Genomic DNA, 17,803 nt, shown 5'->3' on the forward strand with positions numbered 1-17,803 from the left:
TACATGCAATCAAATAAGATGTTGTGATTTGCAACTTCTGACGTGCTATAATAAGCTCTAGGACTAGAAGCAGAATACACTCTGTACAACATTGAGGGCAGGAGCAACTAATTGCACAGACTGAAGCTGACACGTGCCCTAAAAGTGCGTCATTTTTGGCTGACATCACAGCATGACCAATAGCAAGGCTACATGAGAACTCGTGGTGCTTGGGAGAGGTTCCTGAAGATTGGAAGAGGGCCAATATGGTGCCTATCTTCAAGAAAGAAAGGAAGGACGATCCAGGGAACTACAGGACAATCAGTTTGACCTCAATCTCTGGAATGATTTTGGGGGAAACAAAAAAAAATCACAGAAACCATCAACAGGCTAATGGAAGGCAACATTCTGAGAGACAGCCAACATGGCTTCATTGCAGGTAGGTCTTGCCTGACCAACCTCATTTCCTTCTATGTGCAGGTGATGCATCACCTGGACAAAGGAGAAGAGGTTGATGTCATATATTTGATTTAAAAAAAGCCATGATTTGGTCTCCCATGCTGTCCTCATGGTAAAATTGGGGAACTGCAGCATTGACAAATTTACAGTTTGATGGCTGGGGAACTGGCTCTGTTCAGACCCAGAGAGTGATAGTCGATGGAACCGAGCCAACACGGCACATGCTGACCAATGGTGTCCTTCAGGGCTCAGTACTCGGACCAGTACTCTTTAATATATTCATAAATGATCTGGATTCAGGTGTCAGAAGCAGAAGGGCTCAGTTCACAGATGACACCAAATTATGGGGAAGTACAGTCACACTACAGGATAGGCTAGTAATTCAGGCCGTCATCGCCAGGCTCGCAAGGTGGGCAGATCAAAACCCGATGACATTCAGCATGGAGAAACGCAAGGTGCTTCACCTTGGCAGAAAAAACCCACATCATACTCATAGGCTCGGCAGTGCTACGCTCAGTAGCACCATGACTGAAAGAGACTTGGGGGCCATGATTGACCACAGGATGAATACGAGCCACCAATGCGATGCCGCAGCCAGCAAAGCAAATAAAACTCTGGCTTGCATCTACCGATGCATCTCAAGCAAGACCTAAGAAGTCACCCTCCTGCTTTACTTGACCTTGATGAGACCACAGCTGGAGTACTGCATCCAGTTCTGGGCTCCAAACTTTAGAAAGGATGTGGAGAAGCTTCAGAAAGTTTAGAGGAGAGCCATGCACATGATTAGAGGTCAAGAGAATATGCCGTATGAGGAGAGGCTGAGAGGCCTGGGGTCTCTTCGGCCTGGAGAAGCGAAGGTTCAGGAGCGACTTGGTGGCAGCCTATAAGTACATAAGGGGTGTGCATCAGGAACTGCAAGAATGCCTGTACACCAGGGCACCCCAAGGGAAAGACAAGGTCTAACAGTCACAAAGTGGTGGAAGACTGTTTTAGACTAGACAAAAGGAAAAACTTCTATGTCGTCTGAGTCTCCAGAGTCTGAAACAGACTTCCCCCAGAAGTGGTGCAAGCACCTACTCTGGATACCTTTAAGAAATGCTTGGATAATTATCTTGCTGGGGTGATCTGACCCCAGCTGACTTCCTGCCCCTTGGGAGGGGGCTGAACCCGTTGATCTCACAAGGTCTCTTCCAGCCCTAGTGTCTATGAAATCTATGAAGCTTCCATGACAAGGTGCTAGTTTGCTGAATTTAGTCTCTCCATTGGGAGTGCATGAAGAAGAATAAAAAGCTATGAAAGTGATGCTACTGGTTGGTTTATCTAATAAGAATGGGAACTTGCTATGGTGGCTGGACTTTAGGGGCCAAAGCCAGAGGGAGTTATACTCCTGTAAAAGGGGGCTGTAAACCAGGGATGGGCACAATGACAGATCTGGCCGGCAGCCAGACTCCATTCCTCAGCATCTTCTGCCCTCATGGCTGGGGCCGGTCTCCATGGAGACCCCAGTCGCCGCACTGTGATAGCGCAAGGCTGGTGACGCCATGGAGACTGGCTCCAGCCATGCTGGCAGGGCAGGAGGCTGCTCCGGAGCTGCTGGGATCTTGCGACGGGGACAGCTTGGTCCGGGGCCAAGGCAGAGCCATGATCTGCCACCTGAATGCTCTGGGCAGGGGTGCACAAGCCATGGATCGCGGCTTCACTCTGGCTCCTTGCAATGGTGACAGTGTGGCCCCAAGCTGAGGCACAGCTGCAATCCGCTGCCTGCACGCCCCCGCTCAGAGCATGCAGGCAGTAGACAGCGACTCTGCCCTGGCCCCGAACCAAGCTGCCCCCGCTGCAAGATCCCAGGGGCTCCAGAGCAGCCCCCTGCCCTGCCTTGCAGTGCCTCCTACTAGCATGGCTGGGGCCAGTCTCCATGGCAACCCCAGCCTTGTGCTATCACAGCACAGCGGCAGGGGTCTCCATGGAGACTGACTCTAGTCGTGCGGGCAGGGGCTGTTAGGAAATGGAGTCCACTGCTGTCTGGATTTGGCCCACATGCCAGACTTTGCCTGCCTGTGCTGTAAACTGTTCTCCAGTATCCTAATCTTGCCAAGGCTTATACATATACTCTGCCTGGTGCAGACCTCAGGCTTGTACCTGCATATCCCACATACCAAGCGAGTGTTGTAATCACCAGGATTCCAGCTATTTTGGCATTTGTCCGTCTCTGTTTTTCTGTGAAATACTTTGAAAGGTATAGTTTGGTCCCAATGTAGACTAGGAAAAAATTTCCTGTCTCTAACATTCATGGGACAGAAAAACTACACTTCCTGCTCAACTCTAGCATTAAGTACAACTTCACATCAGCAAAGCATCAGAACTCCTACTCCTGGTTAGGAACACTGCAGAGATGGGACAAGTTCAGGGAACGAGCCTGCTCAGTTATACTTCCAATCTGCATCTTTAATGTTCCTACTGTGTCTATACATCACGGAGATTCTCCCAGCATGTTTGCTGCATTACTGATGGCAAGTGGCACAAATGGCACCGAAAAAATGACCTCTGTAGCCCCAAGCTCTTGGCAAGCTACATCAAGCCAAATGCCTGTTGCACACACAAAAGACAGTTCCTGTCATTCAGGCTGGCTGCCATGTGTTGCTGTGATTTTAGTCTTTTGCTTGGCTGTTTGCATCCATGCATTTATTACATGTACTATAGTTGTAAGGCATTCCAAATTTGGAGACTGTCCTTCAGCCACTGCTCCACTGTTTTAGACTAGGGATTCTGCCTCTTATCTATGCAGGACTCCCAGAGGACCAGTCAGATCACTGCTGCACTAATCTGAATACCAAAGTCAGAGCTCCTCTGAACTTACATGCATAAAACTAAAATCAGACCTGGCCAGTCCTTGTATCAGTGAGCAGTGCAGGACTGCATCTGTAATGAGAGCTTCTGCTGCTAGGTTTATTCTTTTAAAACACAGTTCCAGACACTTGGAACAAAGCCTTTCTGCCATCAGTACACTTAGTAATAATTATGACGAACAAAAAAGTTCCAAAATAGTTTGTAAGACTTTCCACTCTCCTAGGCCCCACACTTCAGCTTACCATCCTACAGCTTTACCCCATCTTCTGAATACAAATAAAACCCTTCTGGAATTTCTCTGCATTTACTATTTCTTTACACTAGTATCATACCTTCATACTTTATTGATAGGTTCTTAGTAGCTTACAAATATGGCTGCTAAAACTGAAACTGGCCATGTGCAGCAGATCTAGAAATCTTTATTACTTGCAACTGCACTTAAGTCTGGGGAAAAAAGCACAGAAAAGGAGTAGCTCAAGGATTTAGCTTTCAGCCTCGCTGCACTGCAGGAAAGAGTTCAATTTAAGAAAACCCTGACCTCAGCAGAAGCCCTTAAAACAATCTTCCCTTTCCAAATTTTTCTGGAATTACACTGCTTTACAGTGCACAAAGCAGATGGAAGTTATTTAACCTGGCTCTTAACAGATTAGTTAAATGACAGTCTGCATAAAAATAGATACAAGCTAAAAATTATCCATGTATAAGAACTTTCTAGCTACTACTGTTACACCTAGAATGACTAATCAGATGATGAGTGAAAATGTTTCTAGAGGTTTCTGTTTCTCTGTTTTGCACAATCAACAGCACTCTTCATATAGTGACTTTCAGTTTGTGCCCGGTCCCTTGTTTGCATGAATTTTTCTAACAATAAAATTTTATTTTTCTACCCTTTAATACTACACCAAAAAAAGCTGTCCAGACAATTTGGGTGTTGGCAGAGTGTCTGAAGTTACTAACAACCACTTTTTTAACCTTTAAACACAAGAGAATATGCAATATTTAGTCTGCTGAAAACTGCATCTGAGCAAGACATGGCATGTAACTCCTTTGACTATCTAGTTTAACCAGAGGACTGCATGTCATACAAGACAATGCTCTATATTAATGAATACCACAGGTGAACAATCATGCTGGGACAATTTGTCTTAAATAATTATTGTATCAAATTTTGTCATTTTTAATTTTCAGCAGTCTGAATTTTCAAGGCATTGTGCAAGTCTCAAGCACCACAATGATTTGGGCTTAAGCTTCTTAGGAGTATTGTCAGTTCAAATTTAAACAGTCAAATTTCCCTGAGCAGTTTCAGACAGCAGCTTCCTTTGGTACAGAGTTGCCCAAAAATCAGTGCAGCCCAACAGACAGGGCATTGGGCTAGGAGTGAGTCTGATCCCAGCTGTCAGTGGAGCTGCAGCAACATTTTGCCTAACTTACTTCACTTTTGTACTTTAGTTCCCCTAAAACTGGGCCATTAGTCATTTACTCTGCTATACATGTGAAGCACTTTGAGATCTATCGTTGAAATTGCTACACAGATGCTAAAACATTCCTTTAAGCACAGCAGATTCAAATTTTTGCTTCAAAATATTTGAACCGGCTCCATGTAAAATTTTGCTAATTTTAGAACCAGAAATTCAAATAGCTCTAGTCATTTTAAAAAGCAGTGTAAATGACTTACTTTCCCAAATACAAGCTAATAAACATATTCTGCCCACCCCCTCATACTTTTCATGGAAGACTTGTTTCTTTTAAACATCTCATTTTTAGCATAACTGGAAAAATATTACAAAAGATTTCAAAAACTATTTGAAACATCATTTTATGTGGAAGGAGAGGGAAGCACTTGGCATTTTCTGATTAGCTTTATCAACATAACTTTGATCATTTTAAAGATGTTCTTTAGACAGGTAACTAACTAACTGGTTGTAAAAACTGTCATTTTGGTCACAAGTGAAAGGAAGTTTGATCCCTTGTTCACATTTTGCCTCAGAGTTTGGTATAATACAGCAACGCTCCTTACACAAAAGAGACTGTTCTTTTCAAGAAAGGTCAAAAGGAGGTGCATTGGCAGCTTTAAGTGGTGAAAGACTATAGGATAGAGCTGTGTGTGTGTAGCCAAGCAAGAAAGTCCTTCACTTTTCATGAGCATCAAAAATTCACATTTCTTGGAATGGCTTGAATAACTAATTTAATTCTCCAGGAGTAGTTTCAGTAAGTCAACTTCTGCCAACATGTTGTTCTATTGATCTGAAGCGGGTGGATCATCCACAAGGACTTAAAGAAGTGCCAAACCCAAACAACAATAACAAGTATTGGGAGACTAGCCCCTTTTTAAACATAAAAAGTTAATATGACTAGGGAAGGAAGTTATGTGCATAAATTACTTACCTAACATTTCTTTCTTTAATTTTTCATTCCGTTCTTCAATTTGTCTAGGTAATCGCTGAAAGAGTACAAGAAACAAGACCAGATTCAGGAGGGGTTTTTGAGAATCCTGTATGTTCATATAATAATAAAATTTGCAATTACAAACCCCAGATGTACTGCACAAAATATAAAGAGAATATGAACATAAATATAAACTTTCAGTTTGTTTGGAAGGCTTATCATGTACCCTATTAAACAGGTAGAAAGTACAGGGTTCATTTATGTATCACCTGACTTCTAGGTTAGATGTTTAGATCTGTTTGTTAGCATTTCTTGATGAAAACCTTTTGTCACTTTTTTTCAAAATTGTTTTCACACGACTACTTTAGTTGCACCTCCAGGGCTGCAGGTATTAGTCTCAACTAAAAAAAGGTTTATAAAGAGCCACCTGCAATCAGGCACAGTGGTTAAGTTATGGACACAAACACAAGGAAAGAATGAAGACAGCTGGGAATTTGACTTTTTGTACTGGAATGAGTTTGCAGGGAACTTTGCCAGTTTTATGAAAATACATTTAGAGGATCTGAGATTTCATGAAACAGCTTTTTGGGTAGATCTCTAAGCTTGCTATGCATGAACCTCTGGATCTTGTCTTGAACCAGCCCCTTGCTATGCAGGACAAGACATCCACATCTAAGTTGTCACAAAAATTTGAGCTTGAGACTTCTATCGTGCAGCTGCTATATTAGGGAATGGGAAGCCCAGCAGTCACGTAGAACCCCACTGTGCAGGATCAGGGGGCTGGTTGCATATTCTTTTCCTGAATCAGTGTCAGGGGTAAGGTTTCTCCTGCAACGTTCAACAATATTAAGCCCAGCATTTTAAGCAATTTCAAAATCTGCTATGATTTTCTTAATTGTGCCTAAAACCTGTAAAACTAATCAAGTCGCACTCACTTTTACCCTGCACATTCTGCAGTAAGGCTAGTCAGACAAAATCCATGGAAATTACATTTTTAATAAAATATCTGTTGCTTTGTAAATGCATACAGTATTACTTCACCATGACAGAATTAAGGTTTCACGTATAACTTTCAATAATAATAGTTTCTTATGTATTTTTCACAGAACCATATTTCTTGGATACAAACTTTTAAGACAAAATAGGAATACAGTATGAAGGGCATACATCACTGCCACATGCTCAAATGAACTTTTCTGAGGTTTTATATTGAATCTATCAACAGATTGTTTGTCCAGATGCTCCATCTGTCACATTCATGGTAGGACTGATCACAGCTCTGTGCAGCAGCCAGTGTCATGGTCTCTTTTTACAGGGGTCAAAGCTTCTAGGAAGAAGCAGAGACAGAACTGCTTCAGTGGTGCCCCCAGTAAATGTATTAATTGCAACAGCTGATTACTATAACAGGAAGCATTCACTCCTAATCTATTCTTCCTTTGCAATAATTTGCTTCTAAAGTAGATGAAGAACTAGGATTGAATTTGGTATCTTTATTTGTTCTTGTTGTTTTACCCCATAATTTTCATCTCTTCAAACCACCGCATTTTGGTTTGCTGTTTTGATGCTATATATAATGTTCTTTTAGAAATCTCTTTGATTAAAAAGCCCAGTTATGCTCCCCTCCCCCCTTCAGTTTAGAAGTACATCCTTGCAAAATTCAACTGCCTTAATTATTGTTTTTTAGAAAGTAGATGGATGGGTGTGATCAAGCTTGTGTTTCTACCATCACTGATGTTTAAAATGGGAAAAGGGAAGAACACCTTTAAATTCCTTTCTGCCTCTAATTTATTAATCTACACTGCAAACTATTAGGAGGGGGGATGCATTAACCCCCACCTCCTGCTTCATACACATTCCACAGTATTTCACCTGTATTAATGCTTTGACTGTAGATAACCCTTGAGTAGCAAGGGTTATGTACAAACTGGGTTATGGACATGGCAGGGAGCAAGATTAATTATCCGTGGTCCCTCCACGGTCTTTTTAGCATTTTATCTGGTAATTGATAAATTACATGGACTTGGTTAAAAATATTCTTTTAAAAAGTGTAGAATATTTTAATTAACTATCAAAATTTTGAGCCTTCCATACAACCTTGGATGCAGCCTGAATATCGACTATGTTAAACCTCAGTAGAGTTTAATTCTTTACGCAATTTATAAACATGTGCACACACAGCCAGCTTGACTGAAGAAAAAGAAAATAACCAGGGTAACGTTATTGATAACAAACAGTAATGAGTCATCATGTAGCATTTATACAGATTATCATACTGAAAGATTTACAAAAAAGGAAGTTATGCATCATTTTCTCCATTTTTACTATGAGAAGCAAAAAGGATAAGTGCCTTGTCCAAAGCCACACAGCATACTGGTGGAAGAGGTGGAATAGAGCTCAGGTTTTCGGACATTATGCTTTGTGCTGTGTACATTCGGCATAGTAGTACAGCCATTTATTAGCAATTTCCTCTGTCATACTGTAATCATTCCTATGCCAACTCCATAAGTGATGGTTTACTTCAAGAAGGAAGATTTTACACTAATTCATGATTCCCTTCCCCTGAAAAATCATTAATCAGCTGGTTTACGTTTCACTCTTCAGTTTAACCCAAAAACCCAGAGATCTACAGCATATCTGCAACCTTGATAGCCCTGAAACTCTGGTCTAGAATGCTGCATGCAGCATCCCTATATATGCCCAGGCTCTCAATTCAGTTCCCCTATTTGGTTGGCAGCTTTCTTAACTCAGATGGTTCATCATACATGGCATATTTCTCTTACATATGCACATTCAGCATTGCTACGAGGCTGGCATTATGGCATTATAGATCAAGACTATGGGCTTTATTCTATTGAGAGAGAGAGAGAGACACCCAGGTATCTACTTACTAATAAATTAGCCTCCGTTCTCATCGTTTCATTCTGAGTGGGACAGTTCAGGTTAAATAGGTCTCACTGTAAATAACTAGCACAACTGTCATCTGGTTATCTCCTGTGATTTTCTTCTCATAGCAAAGCCTATTTTTGGTGTGTAGAATGGTTTATCTGGCCTTCTAGCTCTTCACAAAATTGCTTATTAGGGGCCCAATAAAGACTTCTTGGGCCGATACTGATGGCTGATTATTAATGAGCCACATCACCCGATAGTGATCTGATTGCCAACATGCGGCCCGGCAGCTTGGAAAGCAGCATCCTGCTGGTAAGTCTGTTGGAGGGAAGGGGTGGGGCAGATCAAGGTCCTTACAGTGACAGAGGGACTGGGGCTGGGCTGTCCAGTTCGGGCAGGGCGCAGGACCGAGCCACAATCCACTTGTCTGGGGGGCACAGAGAGGTAGGAGGCAGCTCCCACCACTGTGCACAACCCTGGGGGAGTCACTGGGGGGGCACATGCCTCCCCAGATCTGTGCAAAGGGCAAGGGCAGGCAGCAATGGCAGCACTAGGAGGGTGAGGTTTCGGGGCCGGGGTGGGGCTACAGTGAATTCGGGAGTGGCTGTAGCCCCTCTGTAGTACCCTTCCCAGCACTGCCACCAGCCCTGAGCACAGCCCTGGTCCAACCCCCCCACCAAGAAGAGCCCAGTACTACTCCTGGTTCCAGCCCACAGTGGCAGATCTGGGGGGCATGTGCCCCCCATTCCTCACCCTGGGGTGCACCCGCCCCCGGTGGATGAGCTGCTCACAGCTCAGTCCTGCGCCTAGCCCCAGCTGGCAGTGCCTGCCCCTGCCCCAACCCCACTTCCTCCTTCACCGTAGGTGCCTCGATCTGCCCCCACATGTCCCTTCCCTTCCCCCCTCCTTCCTTCCAACACTTATTAGCCGGATGCTGCTCTCCAGGGTTCCGGGCTGGCCACGTACATGCTACGGCTGTGCGCATGCACACGGCATTTATTGCCTACATTATCGGCCACATCAGCCAAAAAAGGCCGATTGCTGATAATGTTAATTTTCCTTTTATTGGTGCAGATACGATATGGACAGGTGTATTGGTGTACCTATACTGCTTGTAAGATGAAATCAGCATGTAACTTTCTGAAAGGTTTCTCTTAAAACTGAAGCCTAAAGTCTAATCAAATTAAAAACAGAAGACAAAAACCAAAAAGAAACTTCACCACACTTACAGAAGAGTATAAATGTGAATTATTTGGCCAAAGAACACTATAATTTTTTTCTGCTTAATAAATGTCAGGAACAGTTAAAGTCCCATTTGGGGTTTTAGTGCCAAAACTATTGCTGTTATCTAAAAATGAAATGAAGTTATATGTCCAAAATAGGTATGCATGGGGTACAGCGAAGACATATTGTAACCCAAAGATATTTAAATGAGCTGTTTAATAAAATTACTCAATTCATTGAAGAAGTATGCCAAAATATTTTCTGAATAAGTGAAAGAAGGAAGACTGGCTGTAACAGAAAATGAAACTAATCCCTTGCATGGAATCCAAGATAGTTTGTATTACCAAGAAAATAGAGCCACAGAGATTTGGCTTTGTTGTGGGGTTTTGTTTTTAAAAAACATTGCTCCCAAGCCACTATTACAACAGGTGTGTTAAACTATCATAATCCCAGAGGCAGCACTGTGCCTAGAATTATATCTTTGACATGAAATTTATTTTATCTCCCGTGTGGAGGAAAGCAAAGATCTTCCACTATAAAACATGGAAACCTCAGGTTTTAACTCTCCTATCTGAAACACTGCCTCTTCTCCTGACTCTTGATACACATCAGGACCTATCTGAGGTGTACCAAATGCCCTGAATTCCCACTGCAGTCAGTGGTCATTAAGGATACTCCTCATTTGGCAGGAAGTGCTCTGTATCTCAAAAATCAGTCAAGTCTTAGCCTAATGAGAGGGTGAAAAAGGAGGGAATATAGGTTTCATTAGAGTTAGTTACTTCCTAACTACTAGGATTCCTTTACAAAAAGAAACATATTTAACCATTACTAAAAAGCACTCTTAAAAGCTATCCAGAAGATACACCATGTACCCTTTACCAAACTGCGTAAAGTACTGAGCCCCTCAAACAATCAGACATTGCCAGCCCACTGGGTGCATCTATACATTTACTGCAGTAGACAGTGTGTGCCCCAATTAGGCTGAAGTAAAATAATATACTCTGCAGTAGGATAGTACTTGTAAATAAAGTATTATCTTGATGCAGAGCTTTTTTTACTCCACAGCAGTGCACATGTAGACACTGCACCAGTTGGCTGGGGCACATGGGTGCTTCAGCGTGGGGGCTGCCTATTGGCTAGCCCCATTTCAGCCGAAGCACCCTCCTGCCCTAGCCAGCTCCTCTGCAGCATGTTAAGCCAGGACTGCTCCGACCTGACCTACTGGCGCTGGAAGTCTGCTACTTGCATGGAGCCTGAATCCGAGATGTCACAGAAGGATTACTGAGACTCATCCTGCCCTCTGACTACTAACCCATGCTGCTCATCCATGTGGGCGCCTATGATACTGCCAGGGGAGATCCTGAGCAGATCAAAAGTGATTACAGGACTCTGGGTGCAAGGATAGAGGGGTCTGGGGCTCAGTTCATGTTCTCTTCAATCCTTCCAGTCAAGGGAAAGGGCCCGGGCAGGAACAGATGCATCCTGCAAATCTACATGAGGCTCTGCGGGGGTTGTCGACAGCAGGGATTTGGCTTCTTTCACCATGGGATATTGTTCCAAGAAGGATTGCTGGGAAGAGATGGGATCCACCTGAGAAAGAGAAGGAAGAACATCTTCATAGACAGGGTTGCTAACCTAGTGAGGAGGGATTTCAACTAGGCTCACTGGGGGAGGACCAAACCCCTGAGGTAAGTGGGGAAGTGGGAGACCTGGAGGAAGAGTAAGCAGGATGGAGCAAATGGGGAGGGGTTTTATTCTTCCTGAGAAATCAGGGCAATCAACTAGTTACCTCAGGTGCCTGTACACGAATGCAGAGCCTGGGAAGAAAGCAGGAAGAACTGGAAGTCCTTACACAGTCACGGCACTATGACATGATTGGAATAACAGAGACTTGGTGGGAGCTCACATGACTGTAGCACTGTCATGGATGAGTACAAACTGCTCAGGAAGGACAGGCAGAGGAGAAGAGGAGGAAGAGTTGCAGTTTATGTAGAAGAGCTGTATGATTGCTCAGAGCTCCAGTATGAAAATGGGAGATAGGCTGTTGAAAGTCTCTGGGTTAAGGTTAGAGGGGAGAGCAACAAGGGTGATGTTGTGGTGGGGGTTTGCTATAGAACACCAGACGAGGAGGAAGTGGTGGATGAGACTTTCTTCAAACAGCTAGCAGAAGTTTCCCAATCACAAGCCCTGGTTCTCATGGGGGACTTTAATCACCCTGACATCTGCTGGGAGGGCAATACAGCAGTACACAGGCAAACCAGGAAGTTTTTGGAGCATGTTGGGAACAACTTCCCAGTGCAAGTGTTGGAGCAGCCAACTAGGGGCCATGCTCTTTTTGACCTGCTGCTCACAAACAGGGATGAATTGGTGGGGAATTGTACGAGTAAATGGCAACTTGGGAAGCAGTGACCACAACATGATTGAGTTCAGGATCCTGAGGAAAGGAAGGATGGAGAGCAGCAGAGTAAGGACCCTGGACTTCAGAAAAACAGACTCTGACTGGCTCAGGGAGCTCATGGGCAGGATCTCTGGGAAGCCAACCTGAGGGGGAGACAAGTCCAGAAAAGCTGGCTGTACTTCAAAGAAACCTTTCTGAGAGTGCAGGAACAAACCATCATGATGTGCGGGAAGACTAGCAAGTATGGCAGAAGGTCAGATTGGCTTAGCAGGGAATTCTTCAGTAAACTAAGTTAAAAAAGGAAGTTTACAAGAAGTGAAAATGTGGACAAATAAATAGGAAGGAGTATAAGAGCATTGCTCAGGCATGCAGAGATGAAGTCAGGAAGGCCAAGGAGCAATTGGAGTTGCAGCTAGCAAGGGATGTGAAGGGTAGAAACTCTTCTTGTTACAAGTATGTCGGTAGCAAAAGGAGGATCAGGGAAAGTGTGGGTCCCTTACTGAATGGGGGAGGAAACCTAGTGACAGAGGATGCAGAAATGGCTGAAGTACTCAATGCCTTTTTTGCCTCAGTCTTCACAGGCAAGGTCAGCTCCCAGACTACTGCACCTGGCAGCACAGTTTGGGGAGGACACGAGCAGCCACCAGTGGCAAAAGAACACGTTAGGGACTAGTTAGCAAAACTGGTCACATAGAAGTCCATGGGGTGGGATGGGATGCACTGAAGAGTACTGAGTAAGTTGGCTAATGAGACTGCAGAGCCACTGGCCATTGCCTTTGAAAACTCATGGCAAATCAGGAGGGGTCCCAGGTGATTGGAAAAGGGCAAACATAAGTGCCCATGTTTAAGAAAGTGAGAAAAGAACATCTAGGGAACTACAGACCAGTCAGCCTCACCTCAGCAGAGATGAAGACTGTCTGCTTAGTTATGAATGGAAGTAGTGTCCACAAAAAGGATATGAACCTAGGAAGGATGTGAACCTGTCTCCCAGATCTCAATAAGGTACCAAGATACCCTAAACTATGGATGAGAGAGGAACTTCATCTCACATTTTTCAGGGAAAGACGCCTATACTAGCCAGAACTCCAAGAGGGGGTTGCAGCTGAAAATACTGACCAGAGGGCTCCTAAGAAGAGTAGGGCTTAAGCCTTGTCCTTCTAGTCAACACTTATTATCAGCTAATTTAGATAATGCTTCAGAGTGCTGGCTTTGTGGATCCTCTTCTTAAAACCGCATTCATTGTATAGGAAGCCCAGGACTAGAACCCAGAACTATGTACTCCAGTTGGCAGCAAAAGCAATTGTGCAATGCAATGCCAAGCTTAGATCTTCTTGTGGACTTAGCCTCATGGTACTAAACCACAAACTATTCTGGAGGCTGCAGAAGTTACAGCTATCATTGCTTCCTTTATCTGACTGATTAAATTAGGAAGTTATTGTTTCAGCTAAGAGGAGGCTGTACGCAAAGCCAATCTTCACATATGTATTTCTTGAACATGATATCCCTGCCACATTTGCTGTGCATAAAGTAATATGTTGTAACGGGCTGGTTATTTATTATGGAGCTGTCCAACTCATCAGCTTCTGCAGGCTACATCCCATGCAGGATGCATCAAGGTGGGGGCTGTACGCTGTGTGCCACTTTAATACAAGCACACAGAGTTTTAAGAAAGAAAAAGGTGTTTAAGTTTTACAATGCAGAATTTAAATACTGGGCAACTGATGCAAGCATCTTCATACTAGAGGCGCACCAACAAACTGGTTTGATATCGGATCAGTGCTGATATAAAGAAAATTTTCTGTATTGGAAATCGGCTTGATGTGGCCGATAATTTGTCCGATAAACGCCCGTGCATGCACACAGCTGCAGTGCAGCATGTAAGCAGTGAGGAGCACAGCGTGGAGGGCTGCCTGCAGCTGGTAAGTCTGGAGAGGTGGAAGGGGAAGGGTATGGGGGTGCAGATCATGGCCCTTGTGGTGAGGGAGGGTGTGGGGTTGGGGCAGGGGCTGTCCAGCTTGGGTGGGGTGGGTGTGGGACAGAACCACAGCTTGTCCGGTGAGCACGTGGGGGGGGTGGAGGGTGGCTCCCGCCTCTATGCATGGCTCATCTAGTGCTCATCTAGCAGCTCCCACCACTGCTCCCACCGCTCATCCACGAGGACATGGGGGGGGGGGATGTGCCCCCGGATCTGTGCGGGGCAGGCTGTGGCCATGGCTGCAGCAAGCTCTCCCCAGCAGTGGGGCTGCACTGGGAGCGGACTATGGGGGGGGGGGGGGAGGCTACAGTGAATTTTGGGGTGGCTGCAGCCCCCCCAATAGCCCTCTCCCAGCTCTGCTGCTGGCAACCCGTCATGCAGCCACACCCCACCAGGAAGAGCTTGGTGCAGCCCCAGCCCCTCCCCTCCCCACCACGTGCAGATCCAGTGGCACACACCTCCCGCTAAGCCCTTCCAGACAGGTGGCGGGGACCGCCGGATGACAATTGGCCCCAGCCTGCAGCTACAGCCTGTCCCACGCCACACAGATCCGAGGGGCACCTCCCACCCCTGGACGAGCTGCTTGTGGCTATGTCACGTGCCCCTCCCCGCTGGCTGGGCAGCACCTGCCCCAGGCCCAGCCCTAGCCTCACTCTCTCCCTCACTGAAGGGGCCTTGATCTGCTCCCCCACACACCCCTTCTCTCCCCCTCCCCTTCCACCGCACCTGATCTATTAGCTGGATGCAGCTCTTCAAGCTAAAGAGCTGCGTACTGGAAATTGGGTCGGTATCAGCCAATATGCCTCCTTAAAAAAAAAAAAAAAATCGGCTATCGGTATCGGCCTCAAAAATCTCCATCAGTTTACCCCTACTTCATACCTAGTTGCACCAAAGTCTGAATCTAATCAGCAGGGATCCTGGTTTTCTGCGATAAAAAATTTCACAAATTCTCTGATAAAAATCCCAAAATTTGTGGTTAAAATTAAATGCCCCCCCCCGCGCTTGTGCCCCTTGCCCCCCACCCACAGCCCCTGAGCCCCAGCCCTGGAGGGGGCCCCCAGCTGCCAGGGCTATGAGGCCACAGACCCAGGTCCACAGACCCCTTCCCTCAATGGAAGGCAGCGGCTGCTACAGCAGGAGCACAAGCCAGCTCCCCACCTCTGCTGCTGCCTGCTGCAGGCTCGGGCAGGGTTAGCTCCCAGTGGCAGCGTGCACTCCTGGGGGGCAGGGGGGACCTGCACCCCCCAGATCTGCATGGGAGGTGGGGGCAAGGCGGATGTGCACTGCCCCCATGCACGCAGAGGAAGTATGGCCAGGGCAGCATGGAGCTTGCAGAGGCAGGCAGCTTTCATGCGTGGTCCTGCTGTGCCCTGCCGCGCCAGTTGCACACACTGTGCTGTGGAGAGCCTGGGAGAGGGCAGCAGGGTGGGGAGCACAGCTTTTGTGACCCACAGTTTGCAGCTGGCAGGGCACTCCAGCCAGGAGGGGGCTTGCAGCCTGCCTGCTCCCAGCCAGAGTGCTTGGCTGGCTGGAAAACCCCACTGCTCCCAGCCAACTGCAAAACCCCTCCTCCCGGTGGGGGAGTGTTGAAGCTGAGTAGGGGCTCAGGGAGCGGGGAGGTTTGCAGCTGGTCAGGAGCGGCAGGGGTTTCCAGCTAGCTGAGCACTCCCGCCAGGAGTGGGGAGGCTGCAAACCCCCTCCCAGCCAGAGTGCTTGGCTGGCTGCAAACCTCCCTGCTCCCTCAGCCCCTAGTCAGCTTCCCCGCTAGCCCTGCCCCGCAACCCCCAAGCCCCACTTACCTCCAGCAAGAAGAGTGAGCCTGAAGCAGCCTCCAGTAAGTGTGTGCGTGGGGCCCTGCCCTTCCCCCTTCCTTTCCCTCCCGGCAGGGTTGAGGGTTTCCCCGCCCCTTTTGCAAACAGCTCCCGGAGGCTGGAACTCTGTGGAAAATCTGGGGAAATCTGTGGGTTTCTCTTCTAAAAGGGAAAATCCATGGTTTTCTCTGTTTTTCCGTGGGAAACAGAAAATCAGAATCCCTGCTGATCAGTTATAAGCCACCAGTTCTTAAAATTTACGCTTATTCCTATATACATGATCTAAGCATCCAAACTTGGAATCTAAATGTAGTGTCCAGAGCTACAATGTACTGTCTTGTTAGCTAGCAAGCAAGTGACAGGCTCTGGCCTATAGAACTTCCAAGGTAAACCATCAATCAAGGTAGGAGGAAAAACAGAGACACAGAAATATGAAGCATTTTGGCTGAGATCATGTGGCAGAAAGAACATTTGCATCTAAGTCTTTCCACTCTCAGTCCAATATGAAATCCACTAGATCAAAGAGACCCATGTTACATGAATTCCATAATAAGAAGTTTCCATTTGAAGCCAGCACTAGATTCAAAACCTTCTTCAAAATTTGGCATAAGTACCAGGGCGCTTGGATCTGGGCAGTTCATTTAGACCAGTCATTATTTAAAATCTCAAAATAAGTTCGGTTCATGTTCTGCCTTTCTGTGGAAAGGCGAGATCAAGCTTCACATCTATAAAATGTATTTTTTAAAAGGAAAAGAGAAAACAAATTAAAAATGGAACAAGTGTTAATTTGTTTACTTCTCTGCTGCTAATATAAAAGGTTTTTTTACTTCTGTGGGCTCAGGCAGATTAAAAAACCCCCTCAGACTTAGAGATGTAGCACTGGTTAATTTCAGTGAACAAAAATGCATAGAATGCACAAAGCAAAAGTAGTCAAAGAATGTGTTAAAACTGCACACAACCAACCATACCACAGAAGTGTCATGCATCATGTTATGCATGATCTAGGAGAAAGTGCAGCACATTCTCTCCAATCTGCTTGTGGAAACATCTTTATGCACCATGATATTCTTTCTATGTTACATCCATTCGGCTGTTTTATGGGTATCCAGGTGGCTGGATTTTATTTGCAACTCCTCTGAGATTGATCAGAGCCTTCAGAGGATCAGCCCATCTTAAAAATCTAAGATTTAAAAAATATTCTGGGGTGGGGGAAAAAAACGCAGAACGTTCTGGTACTGTTACATGCCTAAACTTAGGTATTTAGTTTGAAATCTCTGTCCAGTCAAACTAAAATACGAAGAAAGATTTTAGACTTCAAAATGTGACTTACCAACAGTAATCAAAAGGAGTTTCAATCTATAAAAAAAATCATGCTGTTTATAAAAAATACAAGACTATAGCAATCAAAATTAAAGGCTAGCACCTAGAGATCAGGCATGTGAAACGGCATCTACACCACATGCCATAACAGTATTCAGGCAAGGAAAAACTCTGGGAAAACTGTCAAATATTTCCTCTGAGGGAAATAAACTGTTTGACCTGCAAACTGCACAGAGCCCACATTTACCAACCAGAACTCAAAGACAAAAAGTTCAAGCCCCATAAAGGGCAACCACCTCTATACTGTTCTTGGGAGTTACTTTCTCTGGAGCCTACTCCTTCAAGAACACTGTTTGCACCTATGCACTACTGTCTCTTCATACAGCCTAGATAGAGGCATTCATTTTCACTATGTTTTTTCTTTTTGCTAGAAAACTAAGGAGCCTCTAGGAAGAGCATTCCACATAGCACAGCTCTGTCTTCCTGCCACTCCAGACTTGTGAAAGGACCTTTTTTAAC

At 45.4% G+C, this 17,803-nt stretch overlaps 1 protein-coding gene across 14 annotated transcripts in view; it reads right to left on the reverse strand.

Moving 5' to 3' along the window:
- The window catches only part of TTC1 (tetratricopeptide repeat domain 1), a 109,799-nt gene that overhangs the window by 62,090 nt on the left and 29,906 nt on the right, over positions 1-17,803 (reverse strand). For all 14 annotated transcript variants that reach the window (XM_059733489.1, XM_059733488.1, XM_059733487.1 and 11 more), the window contains exon 7: positions 5,671-5,725. In XM_059733489.1, coding sequence (XP_059589472.1) covers positions 5,671-5,725 — 55 coding nt within the window. The remainder of the gene's footprint in view (positions 1-5,670; positions 5,726-17,803) is intronic.

This window comes from Alligator mississippiensis, chromosome 9, assembly GCF_030867095.1.
Source record: "Alligator mississippiensis isolate rAllMis1 chromosome 9, rAllMis1, whole genome shotgun sequence".
In the NCBI taxonomy this organism is placed as follows: domain Eukaryota; kingdom Metazoa; phylum Chordata; order Crocodylia; family Alligatoridae; genus Alligator; species Alligator mississippiensis.